This window comes from Ornithorhynchus anatinus, chromosome 14, assembly GCF_004115215.2.
Source record: "Ornithorhynchus anatinus isolate Pmale09 chromosome 14, mOrnAna1.pri.v4, whole genome shotgun sequence".
In the NCBI taxonomy this organism is placed as follows: domain Eukaryota; kingdom Metazoa; phylum Chordata; class Mammalia; order Monotremata; family Ornithorhynchidae; genus Ornithorhynchus; species Ornithorhynchus anatinus.
Genome location: NC_041741.1, coordinates 3,551,678 through 3,565,225, shown reverse-complemented (window position 1 = coordinate 3,565,225; position 13,548 = coordinate 3,551,678). Strand labels below are relative to the sequence as shown.

Here is a 13,548-nt window from a genome sequence, read left to right as displayed (position 1 = left end):
CCATCTTCTCAGGTTCCTTCTCACCTAAGTTATTAAGACTTCACACATACAGGTTCTTCCTCAGGTCCAGACTGGAGACTCTAATTCCCCACCAATTTTGAACTTTGTTACCGAATTCCCCACGCTTGAGCTACCAACCTGGTTTTCCCCCCTCTACTTAGTTTTCGGACACCTTCCCTTGTATTCTTATTGAAGCCTTGTCTTGCCTTATGATGTCGCGTCATTTCTGAAGCCTCATCCACAACAAAAATCAATCAATGTTATTTGAGTGCTTACTATGTGCAAAGCACTGTATGTACTAGGTGCTTGCTAGAGGATGAAACAACAGAATTAGCAGACACATTCCCTGCCCATAACGAGCTTACAGTCTTGGGGGCAGACAGACAATAAGTAATTGATAATCCAAAATTTAAATATACATACACAAGTGCTATGGGGTTGGGGGTGGGGCGGGGGGGTGAATATCAAATGTTCAAAGGACACAGATCCAAGTGCATAAACAATAAATCTACCAGATACTATAATCCTCTGCATGGGTATTTCAGAGCCTTTTCCATTATTTGGCTAAATAGCTTGACTTCCCTAGGATGCTTCTTTTACTGGCCTCATTTGCAATAGATAGTTCTGAGACCTTGCTGAAATAGCTGAACCTCTAAGCTCCAGTTCTAATTCTTGATAAAATATCCCCTCTAGCTTCCTGTGACCTACTTCAACTCTCCAGTCTGTTTCACTTCTAAAAGCCCCTTAATTCACCGAGCTGAAAGGCAGGAATTCCCCACATACTCGGTGAAATTCAGCTATCTGGCCTCTCCCCTTCCGAGAAACCTCACTTTGCCAACCATATGAAAAGATGTTTCCTTGGATATAAAATTTTACCTAAAAAACATCATGGATTGGTTTACAGTTATTGGCCAGTATATGGGCTTTGCTCTAAACAAGTTCCACCCCAAACTCACCACATTAAATTAAAGCATTAAAACCTTCCCTGATTAAGTCCTCCTCTCCTCTCACTCCTCCTGCGCCTCTCTGACTTACTCCTTCATTCATCCTCCCTCCCATCCTTACAACGCATATATATATATATATATATATAAATATATATATAATATCTGTATATCTGTAATTTATTTATATCAGTGTCTGTCTCCCCCTCTAGATGTGAGCTCGTTGTGGGCAGGAATGTGTCTGTTGTTATACTGTACTCTCCCAAGTGGTTAGTACAGTGCTTTGCGCACAGTAAGCACTCAATAAATGTAACTGAATGGATGAAAGCACTGAAGATAACACTAGGGACACTACTCATTTCTTGCTAATGTGACTGCAAATGTCTGTGTGGGATTGATACATAATAATGATAATGACAATAATAATAATAGCATTTATGAAGCGCTTACTATGCGCCAAGCACTGTATTAAGCACTGGGGTAGATACAAGTTAATTGACTGGACCCAGGCCCTGTCCCACATTAGGCTCACACTCTTAATCCCCTTTTTTTTTTTTTTTTTTACAGATGAGGTAACTGAGGCATAGAGAAGTGAAGTGACTTTCCCAAGGTCACACAGCAGACCAGTGGTGGAGTCGGGATTAGAACCCATGACTTTCTGATTCCCAGGCCCATGCTCTATCCACTACACCTTACTGCTTCTCCCACATCTTCCCACATGGTTACTCTATTTGCAAGAAAAAATCATTACCTGAACAAGTAGGCCTTCATCAAACTGCTTTCTTTTCCACAGTATTTTGATGTTTCTTTGTACTCACAAATAACCTGTAAAAATTTGAAATACTGAAGTTTATATATCTCCCGAAAAAAGAATCTTCAAATATCCATTATCTGATTCATTACATAATACGGCAGGAGACTAAAATGGTTTATAAGCCATTAAACAAAGACATGACCCCCTTGCTATGGTATGGCTCGCATTTGACGCTTCTTAGACAAGCAACAATACCACCATGTTTCATTTTAGTTGTTGCTCTATTTTATTAATGATGTGCATTTATCTATGGTTCTTTTTATCTATTTTGAAGGCAGTCATGCCTGTCTACTTGTTTTGTTTGCTTGTCTCTCTCCCCCTTCTAGACTGTGAGCCTGTTGTTGGGTAGGGATTGTCTCTATCTGTTGCCGAATTATACTTTCCAAGCCCTTAGTAGAGGGCTCTACACATAGTAAGTGCTCAATAAATATGACTGAAGTGTTTTCTTAACCTGGATTGAAAATTATCTGTTCTAAAGCAAGGTGCCAAGAGGAGATGTGACTTTTTTCACTGTCTTAGGCAAAGCACCTACTACATAAGTCAGATGCAGTCCCAGAACAGCTAGATCCAATAAGTTAAAACTATTCTTCCTTGGCCTTCTTGTAAAAATTACCCCATTTGCCCATCTTCTCAAACATCACGGTCAGGCATGTTACTTAAAAATACGGAGTTTTTTCAAAATGTCACGTAAATATTTTGACAACATTTGAAGCTTGCATTGTGACCCAGAAATAATGTGTTTGATTTGAAATTGAGGGTTAGGTAACAGTGACAGCTCCAAAATAAATCACAAGATTCACTGATGCTGCATTCTGCTTGCCAAGAGAAATCCTGGTAACAAATAACAGCAAGAGGATCCAAGTTTGATGTAGCGTGGAGGAGAGGGAAGGAAGGTGACAAAAAAAGAAAAAGGGAGGAGAGGGTGTGACCATATATAACAATAACTATAATTATGTCATTTATTAGGTACTTACTAAGGGCTAAGCACTGGGATTAAATAATGACGCTATTTGTTAAGTGCTTACTTTGTGCCAGGCCCTGTACTGAGCACTGGGGTAGATACAAGCAAACTAAGGTGGACACAGTTCCTGTCCCATATAGGGCTCACAGTCTCAATCCTCATTTTACAAATGAGACAACTGAGGCACAGAGAAGTGAAATAACTTGCCGAAGGTCACACAGCAGACACTTGGAGTAGCCGGCATTAGAACCCACAACCTTCTGACTCCCAGGCCCGTGCTCTAACCATTACACAACACTGCTTCTCCACACCATGTGCTATCATATTAGACACGGTCCCTGCTGCAGATAAAGAATGTGAGCCTCATGTGGGTTAAGGAGTGTGTTCAACCTGATTAACTTGTGTCTACCCAAGCGCTTAGAACAGTGCTTGGCACACAGAAAGGGCTTAACAAGTACCATTACTATTATCTGCCTTTCCTGGCTAAGATTGAGCCACTCAGCTCACGAAACGGCAGCTGTTTGGGTTTCCTGCTGTCTCTCCTTCGTGTCCCAAGGGTGATGTGAATGAAATTACAATCTGTGGGAGGTCTGGGTCTCTCGACAACTGGATAAAGTTGGACGTTACAACTTTCTTCGCTTTGATCTGAACTCCTTACCTTCTCACCCGAACTCTGTCCTCTCCGATTTTCCCGTCACTGTAGACGGCACTACCATCTTTCCTGTCTCACAAGTCTGTAATCTTGGTGCTATCCTTGACTCATTTCTCTCATTCAACCCACATATTCAACCTATCACTAAATTCTGTCGGTTCAGCCTTCCCAACACTGCTAAAATGCACCCTTTCCCCATCCAAACTGGTACCACTGTTAGTCCAAGTACTTTTCCTAACCTGCCTTGATTCCTCTATCAGTCTCCTTGCTGTCCTCCCTGCCTCCTGTCCCTCTCTCCACACTAATGCATACTTCAGTCTGCTGCCCAAAGCATCTTTCTACAAAAACGTTCAGTTCACATTTCCCCACTCAAGGACCTCCAGTGGTTGCCTATCCACCCCCACATCAAACAGAAACTCCTTCCCATCGGCTTTTAAGCAATCACCTTTCCCCCTCCTACTCCACTTCACTACACTCCTATTACAACCCAATCTGCACTCTTCACTCTTCTAATACCAACCTACTCCCTGTACCTCGATCTCATCTATCTCACCTCTGATTTCTCGCCCACATCCTGCCTCTGGCCTGTAGTGCCCTCCTTTTTCAGATCCAACAGACAATTATACTCTCCATCTTCAAAGGCTTATTGAAGGCACACCTCCTCCAAGAGGCCTTCCCTGGCTAAACCCTCATTCTTCTTTTCCCACTCATTTCTATGTCACGCCTTATTTTGGTCTCTTTATTCACCTCTCCCTCAGCCCCACAGCACTTATGTACATATCCATAATTTATTTATATCAATGTCTGTCTCCCCCTTTAGACTGTGAGCTCACTGTGGGCAGGGAATGTGTCTCTCAACTCTGCTATATTGCACTCTCCCAAGCGCTTAGTTCAGTGCTCTGCCCAATGTAAACATTCAAATGTGATTGATTGATGGCACACTGGCATGAAAATACAACAGTCCACCACCTTTCCATCTTCAAAGCCTTATTAAAATTACGCTTTCTCCAAGAGGCCTTCCCTGACCAAGCCCTAATTTTGCTTACTTCCTTTCCTTCTGCACCCTCTAGGTATTTGGATCTGTATCTTTTAAGCACTTGGTATTCACTCTACCCTCAGCCTCACAGCCCTTATTATGCAAATCTTACACGTCTCTAATTTATTTTAACATCTGTCTCCGCCTCTATAATATAAGCCTCTTGGGGGCAGGGAAATGTGTCTACCAACTCTGCTGTGTTGTACTCTCCCAACCTCTTAGTACAGTGCTCTGCACACAGTAAGCACTCAAATATCACTGACTGATTGATTGGCATTACATCGTCAGTTTCTTAAAGACATGATGGTTTTCACTATTCAGTTTATTACTCTTTTGTCTATCTGTGCACTACTGAACACTGTTTCAGTGGAGACATTTTCAGGTCTGTATTACCAAGGATCATCTTCAAATATATTTCATTTTTTTTCATGCTGCCTAGACCTAACTTCAGTCTTCTTCAGGCTTTATAAAGCTTTGCTGATTCTGCTCAGCAGTTCATAATCATTTGATGTGCACTTCCAGGCATCAGGTATAGCAGCTTTTGGATGACTGATTCAAGGCTTTCCAATAATGCCTGAAGCCTACTGAGTTGGAAAATTTTCCAGGAGCATCAGAAGCTCTTTCTAATACCATTTTCCAAATCTCCTGCTACACCCTCAGGCAGGGCTGAATAAAATAAGCCCAGTGATGATGGGGAAAATGGCCAGATAAGGAAGTTTCTACTTTTTAGCCCAATCAGTCAAACCACTGTGTCAAACATAACAAAGACAACTTTTTACCTTTGCAGCTGAAATCCCATATTCCTGGAGAGGTTCGATGGAGTTAGTCAATTGTTCAAGAAATGCCATAGTAGTTGGAGACACTAAAGTAAAAATCGTAGATACACTTTGTAATATACTCTTATCTTACTCAAGGAAAAGGGTTCCAAAAAAATTTGCAATTGAGGGTTGCAGGATGAGAATTGTTCCCCCCCAGTTCCCCAATGTGTTTCCCTGACAGAACAAAGGTTGTCAGCTATACTGTCAACATTGTAAATGGCATAAAACCCTATGCAAGTTGTGTTCTGCAAGAGAGTTCACGCCTATCTCTTTCAAAATGTTTTCTTAACAACCACTTCCATTTTATTATAGTTACAAGCAGACGTCCAATTAAAAATCTAAGTAGGAACGGGGCTAACCGTCTCAATAAGAATGGCATTTTTATGGCACCGGCAACTGATGAAATGGTACAGTGGTTTTGCATAGAGCACAAACTCTTTAAACCAAAACATAATTAGTACGTCACAAAAGTAAACGGTAAAATATAATTTGAATCTGTGCTAATCATACAGACTTCACCACCCCAAAATGTGTATTTTCTTTAAAAAGTACTTACCACCTTGACTAAAATAAACAAGGGAGGCTTTTCCTGGTTGTAAAGTGCTGAAATAGTTCTGAGGAGTTAGCTCCAAAAGAGTACCTGGATTTCTTGCTGTCAACTTGTAAAACGTACATGTCAGCACAAAATAGATGCAGGTTACCCATTTATTTAATCTGGATGACATGGTTTCACCAGATAGAGATTCAGCTGAAGAAATATCTGCAAAAAACAAAATGAAATACTGGAATTTTTTCAGTTAAATGACCGTATATGAAATTACTCAAAAAAGCCCTCATGAAACTATATCCAATATAGCCCTCATAAAACTATATTCAATATCCTGAACAATCTCTTTGTAGGAAGGAACATCTGTACTGACTTGGTTAACTGTACTCTCCCAACACTTAGTATAGTGCTCTGCACACTGTAAGCACTTAATAAATAACATTGATTGATACCAGGTTAATTAAAATCCTATGCATGACCAAAGAAATCCATCTTCAACCACGGAAATAATAACTACAAATGCAAACATTCTACTCTTTGGAAAACGGTTCACCCAACGGCAGCAATTCTCCTTTTTGGTCTAAAAATAAATGTGTCCAAAGATAAAGCATTTAACAGATTCGATTCTGCAGTTTGTCACAATAAGCAAGATCAGCACTTTATTCAGTTCCTGACAATGTGAAAAAGCTGTCTTTGGCATTAAGCTATTATTATCGTCAAACTGGTTCAATGTATAATTCATAAAAATGTCAAGCATTAATCTATTACATATACAATCAGTGCACTACGTAAATTCATTTTCTACAATGTTCAGAAAATGTCATGCCATATACCTCCAGGACACTTCTTCACTAACCAGACCAAAAAAAAAAATGGATAATAATAAATCTTTCCTTGCAAGACTATACTGTTGATATACTCTGGCTAGAAAATGTGATTCGGTACATTTCTTTAAAATGGTATTTGTTAACCGCTTACTATTACCAGGTACTGTACTAAGTGCTGGAGTAGATACAAGATAATCAGGTTGGACACAGTCCCTATCCCACACGGGGCTCACAGTCTTAATTCCCAATTTACAGATGAGGTAACAGACCCAGAGAAATAAAGTGACAGGTGCCCCATTTAGGCCAAATCCGCAGAAAAGACCTGTTGCTCAATGGGAAGAACTTGTAGATTATCAGGATGATAAAACTATGTAATGGACACCCATTTAAGTTTGAAAGTTGTAGGTTCAAAAAAAGAAGTCAGGTGGAAGCACTTGCCACACAACAGGTGGAAGTGTGAAGGCTGAAAATATCAATAGGTTCAAAAAGATTTGGAGAAATTCATTACAAGCTCTGGGACGGAAAAGTGAAGAGATGTTGGATGGGTTTAAGTAGATGGGTCGACAGGTTTGTGAAGGGTTTCATTAGCGTTATTAACATCCCTAACTCATATGTTAACCTATTAACATCCTTAATCTTAATGGGGATTATTTCAAGGTGGACATCTGTAAAACTGTTCTTCCAAGTATTTTGCCAGAAACAGAATATTGATCTGGATGGCCTGTTGATTTTATCCAGTGTGGCAGTTCTTCTGTTCTCATGTGCCAATCAACTAGGAAAACACCAGGCTACAGGATAGTTCCATCCATCCTTTCTGAATGCTGGTTTGGATTGAGGGTAACTTCAGGAATAAAGTCTGAACCTGGGTAGACCTAGAAAAACATTTTTTTAAGGTATTAAGCGCTTACTATATGCCAGGAACTGCATTAAGTGCATAAAATACAAGCTAATCAGGTTGAACACAGTCCCTGTCCCACATGGGGCTCACAGTCTGGATCCCCATTTTACAGGTGAGGGAACTGAGGCCCAGAGAAGTGAAGTGACTTGCCCACAGTCGCACAGCAGATAAGTGGCAAAGCCAGCATTAGAACCCGGGTCCTTCGGATTCTCAGGCCCGTGCTCTGTCCACTACACCAGAGAAGACAGGTGCCCCTTTGGGCTTGACCTGCAGCTAGATGACTTACGCAGAACCGACTTCACCCTGTTCATCCCAGCACTTCTTGACCTGTAGCTAAATTGCATTTGCTAAGCCAACCCCTCAAACACTTCATTCATTCAACAGTATTTATTGAGCGCTTCTGTGTGCAGAGCACTGTACTAGGCACTTAGAATGTACAATTCGGCAATAGTTAGAGACAATCCCTGCCCAATGACGAGCTCACAGTCTAAATGGGGGAGCAAAACAGAAGAGAACAAAAACAAGACCACATGACAAGATACTACAGTGTTCTTCACCAGCTCCCTAACGCTAGCAAAGAGGAAGGAGATAAAGCTTCTAAAGTCCTCCTCAAAATGTCTCCCCACAAGAAAATAAATGTTTCTGGGTTTATCTACCTAACAAATTAGAGGAGTAAGACACAGCTGAATCAGCAAAATTCAGGAGGATATATTTGATGTACTTAAACTACGGCCATATCGAGTATTCATTGCTTTCTCTGAACTAGATTTATTAGAGTCTTCCCATAAACTGTGCTCACTGGATTTGGCCAGCTAATTCTGGTTACTCAAAAGGAAGATGTGGTTGAATTCTTCCATTTTACACACAATTAAAAGCTCAGTTATCTAGAAAACATGGATTAATGCAAGTCTTAAACACATATATTCCAAATACATGAGGTTTTTTTTTCCTATTTTAGTCAAAAAAATAGTTACCTTTATTGAAATACCTGAATATGAAATGAAAACATTAAGGACAATATTTTCTTTATTTACTTTAGAGATGAAGGCCTGCCATTCCTTAGTTTTTGCCAGTAGATAGCAGCACTAAACCCTGCCTTTCTCATTTATTCTCTTGTCATACATCAACGTCACCTGAGAATCATACGTAACCTCACATGGCAAGATAAAAGTCATCAGATGAACTGTGGTACCGCAACAAAAATCAGCTCACCGGGAAGGGGGCACTACCCATTGCCAACACCATTCTGCGGGAAAGGATGCATGAGGAGAATGAATGACCGCAGGACCCCAAAGCGTTGGCTGTGTGTGGAATTGAAGCAGATCACACACAAACAAGACGAGAGAACAAACGTTTGAGTCAGTCAGTCATATTTATTGAGTGCTTGCCGTGTGCAGAGCACTGTACTAAACGATTGGGAGAGGACACTTTAACGATATAACAGACATTCCCTGTCCACAAGGAGCTTACAGTCTAGAGGGGGACTACTGCATTAGAGATGTGATGGAGCACGGCATCACACAAGAGGACAAATCACTGGACTGAAGCAGGATGATCAGCTTGGTTTACTTCAGTCAGGAGCGGGAGTTGCTCTGAGCTCGGACATCAGAAACATTGGGAGACAAAGAGGTGAGTTCAAATACAGCAAGAGTCCCTGCAGGTAAGCTCGTTATGGGCAGGGAACACGTGTATCAATTCTATTGTGTTCTACTCTCCCAAGTGCTTAGAACAGTGCTCTGCACATAGTAAGCACTCAATAAATACCATTGAATGAGGTAGAAAACGCAGCAGGGTAGCAAAGAGATTTTTAAAATATGAGCATTGTGGACTGGTTTGGAGATTTTTTTTCCAAATCACCCCCCTGTCCAAAGAGGACCTTATATCAGTCATCCCCAGAAAGAAAGAACAGTTTTCAGGGGTTTTTTAAAATGGGATTTATTAAGTGCTTACTATGTGCCGGGCACTGTTCTAAGAGCTGGGGTAGATACAAGCTAATCAGGTTGGACACAATCCATGACCCCCGTGGGGATCCCACTCTTAATCCCCACTTTACAGATGAGGTCACTGAGGCTCTTGGAAGCAAAGTGACTTGTCCAAGGTCACACTGCAGACAAATGGCAGACCTGGGACTAGAACCAATGTCTTTTGGATTCCAGGTCCAGGCTCTATCCACTAGGCCGTGCTGCTTCCACACAGTTTGCTCTGCCCCTTCCTCTCACCGTCCCGAGACACACACACACTCTCTCTCTCTCCATTTGACTGGGAAGCCGTGGGACACAATATCCCCTGCCCAAACCTTGTCTCCCTAGGGGACACAGTCTTCAGCCTCTCTCCCTGGTCTCCCTCCAGGACACCATTGCTGCAGCTTCAGACCCACCCTTTTGCTAAACTGGGACCATGATTGAGGACAAGGTTGAAGAGACTCACCAGAAGCCTGCTTTGGAGCCGGTGGTCACACCTGGGAAACCTCGACGTGGTTCAAGGCCGGCAGAGTTGGTGGGATTCAGCTCGATCCCGGCTGCCCGATTTTCAGCCCGTCCCTGCTGAAAATTGAAATTACAACCAGTAAGATCAGATTTCAAGTGGGCCATCCCATATTTTCATTTTAATACGATGAAAGGCACAAACTGCACATAAGGGCTTTAATAAAATTCAGCTCTCCATAGTATCTGGGCAATGGCAAAATGGAAATGATAACGGCATTGTAAAAGGTTTATTTTCCTGGTCTTGTGGTCACAATTCAGGTACTTCTAGGACACCTTACAGTCATTTAAATCCATTAACCGGGAATTAGGTCAAAATTTATTAAGCCCACTGAATTTTTCTGAAGTAAAAGATGGTTAAAAGAAAGAGGCATTACTTGTTTTCTGGACGTTTCCAGAGGTGCCGAGGTAGGGAAGTAGACTAGATGTTCAACAGTGTACGTTCAAGTAAATGCCCTACGATTTGGCACTAGTGCAATGTGGGAATACGTCTGTTTATTGTTATATTGTATTTTCCCAACCACTTAGTACAATGCTCTGCACACAGTTAGGCGCTCAATAAATACGACTGAATGAACAGGAAGTCCTGAATAGGTTACAAATGGTCAAACGGACTCTCTGGGGCAACAGAAGCAAGTCCTTACCACAACTTCCAAACCCTGAAAGTATCCAAAGGCCAGTTTAATCTGACTACTGGGCTTCAGAGATTCAAGAGACCATTCAAAACAGTCAATTCAAGCAGTAGAACCTAATTCGGCTTTTATCAAAAATTACAATATTGAAAACTATTTTTCAAAAAATAAAGTATAACACTATTCTTTTCAAAAAGAGTTTCTTGAAAGACTGGAAGGAGCTTAGACCTCATTTTCTAATTGATGTTTGGATGAAGCATCAACTGCTGCTTGAGAAGCAGCCGTGGCCTAGTGGACAGAGCATTGATTTGGGCATCAGAAGGACTTGGGTTCTAGACCCAGCTCCACCACTTGTCTGCTGTATGACCTTGGGCAAGTCACTTCACTTCTCTGTGCATCAGTTACTTCATCTGTAAAATGGAGATTAAGACTGTGAGCTATTTATGTGTCTAACCTGATTAACTCATATCCTCCCTAATGCTAAGCACTTAGCAAACACCACTAAAAAAAAAAAGGGAGAGAACAAAAAGTATTAAAGCCCTTCCTAAACGCTTAGTACAGTGTTCTGCACACAGTAAGTGCTCAATAAATACGATTGACCAAATGAATATTTCTTTCTTGTACTTTCAACCTGGCTCCCCAATGACATATGGCAGAGTTCAAAGAATATTTAAAAAAAATATATATTTTTTAAATAACTAATCTCTTATTAAAATCAACTCTAGTTCATTCTCACGGTCTAGAAACTGAAAGACTGATTTTCAAAAATGAAAATGTTATTTTAATCTCAAATATGATCATTCAGGGAGGAAACATGCAACAGGAAGTTGGGCTTTATTAGTCGGAGGGAAGGGCAAAGTCTTGTCCTAAAATACTAATATGATGGACATACGGAAGTACTAACATTTTCAAAGTTATGCAAAAACTTCTTTGGGGTAGCGGGGAAAATATGTAATAATTTTCTTAGTTTTTTAAATCCAACCATGCTTTTATGTTAAAAAAAAAAGAGAGACAAAGTTTTGGGTCTTCATAGCATCACAGCAGGAAGGAACATCAAGGGTATCCACTAAAATTGACCAAAAAAAGCAGTTACGTACATCTTTCTTAAAGTCCTCCTAGGATGGAAACATCACAAACCTCCTTGGTAACTCATTACAGGCTTTTATCATCCTGATAATCTTGCCCATCATTCGGCGGGGATTGTCTCTATCTGTTGCTGAACTGTACATTCCAAGCGCTTAGTACAGTGCTCTGCACATAGTAAGCGCTCAATAAATACTACTGAATGAATACAAGTTCTTCATATTGAGTAACAGGTCTTTTCTTCTGAGTTGGGCCTAGAAGACTTTCTGTCCACTGACCATTATTTCTCTAATTTGTTTTCTCTTCCTACTCCAGACCACCCCTCTCACCACCTTCAGAGCCTTTCCCGATTAAGCTCTCTTCTCCCTGATGCCCCTCTCCCTTCTGCATCACCTAGGCGCTCGGATTTGTATCCCTGATTTTCACTCCACACTCAGCCACAGATTTATATATTTAGACTGTCTGCATCTTCCTCTAGACCGTAAGCTCCTTTGTGAGCAGGGAACAGGTCTGCCAACTCCGACGTCCTTACTACAGTGCTTTTAGGTAAAAGAGACGAAGCTAAGAGCTTTATCGGAGATTTTTGTGACATAACCAAAGTGCAGATGTTCTCTTTCCCAGTACGTACAATCTGACTTTGCTATCACAGTTATGAATTTACAAAACGCTTTTCTCCCAAGAGCTCACAGCTTTACATTGGAACAAAATTCTGGTGTTTATTATAGTGTTCTGCATTTGTTCTATTGAATAGCAATCCTGTTTTTTACAAGGCCATTTTTCCAACGTCTCGCTACGTTACTTTGAATTCTTCTCCAATCATCCAAAGATTTGGCAACCCCACCCGCTGGAGTAGTTTCTGAAAATGTAATTTATATTACTTATTGTCCGTCTCCCCCTCTGCTCGTTGTGGGCAGGGAATGTGTATGTTATACTGTGGCACTGTACTCTCCCAAGTGTTTAATGCTGGGCTCTACACACTAAGCGCTCAATAAATACGATTGACTGACCGATCAGCTTTTAATTCCTTCATCCAAAGCATCTGTACTGAATCAGGACCACACCGTGAGAAGCAGCGTGGCTCAGTGGAAAGAGCACGGGCTTTGGAGTCAGGGGTCATGGGTTCAAATCCCGGCTCGGCCATTTGTCTGCTGTGTGACTACGGGGAAATCACTTAACTTCTCTGTGCCTCAGTTACCTCATCTGTAAAATGGGGATTAAGACTGTGAGCCCCACGTGGGACAACCTGATTCCCCTGTGTCTACCCCAGCGCTTAGAACAGTGCTCGACACATAGTAAGCGCTTAACAAATACCAACATTATTATTATTATCAGGACCAAATATGCCCCTCAAAAACATTCCATTGGTGAGCAGTCCTCAAGCCAGCTCTGCACCAAAACGGTCAAGATCAAACTCTCCCTATAATTACATCATCGGAGAAGAATATTAAACTTCTTTTGACAAGTAAGCTCGTTATGGGCAGGGAATGGACCTGCTAATTTTGTTGTATTGTCCTCTCCCAAGCACTCAGTACAGTACTCTATTGTTAATAAGTGTTCAATCAATTCCACCAACTCCGATCTGCCCCGCTGAATGATGAATTTCACACATCCCACCTGCAGCATGCTCAGTCATTCATTCAATCGTATTTATTGAGCGCTTAGTGTGTGCGGAGCACTGTACTAAGCGCTTGGAAAGGACAATTCGGCACGGGTAGAGACAATCCCCACCCAACGACAGGCTCACAGTCTAGAAGGGTGGGAGAGACAGACAACAAAACAAATTGACAGACGATAACGTAAATAAATAGAATTAAAGATGAATACACATCATTAGAAAAGCAGAATGGCTCAGT

At 41.3% G+C, this 13,548-nt stretch overlaps 1 protein-coding gene across 3 annotated transcripts in view; it reads right to left on the bottom strand.

The window, feature by feature from the left end:
• Positions 1-13,548, bottom strand: part of TXNDC16 (thioredoxin domain containing 16) — a 51,489-nt gene that overhangs the window by 34,841 nt on the left and 3,100 nt on the right. For 2 of the 3 annotated variants that reach the window (XM_016226806.3, XM_029078467.2), the window contains exons 2-5: positions 9,925-10,040; positions 5,782-5,985; positions 5,187-5,269; positions 1,696-1,769 (exon numbers count right to left, since the gene is read on the bottom strand). In XM_016226806.3, the coding sequence (XP_016082292.1) occupies positions 1,696-1,769; positions 5,187-5,269; positions 5,782-5,950 (326 nt within the window). In that variant the 5' untranslated portion in view covers positions 5,951-5,985; positions 9,925-10,040. Of the gene's footprint in view, positions 1-1,695; positions 1,770-5,186; positions 5,270-5,781; positions 5,986-8,709; positions 8,800-9,924; positions 10,041-13,548 lie in introns of those variants that run through there. The other variant, XM_039914119.1, reaches the window with a different exon arrangement.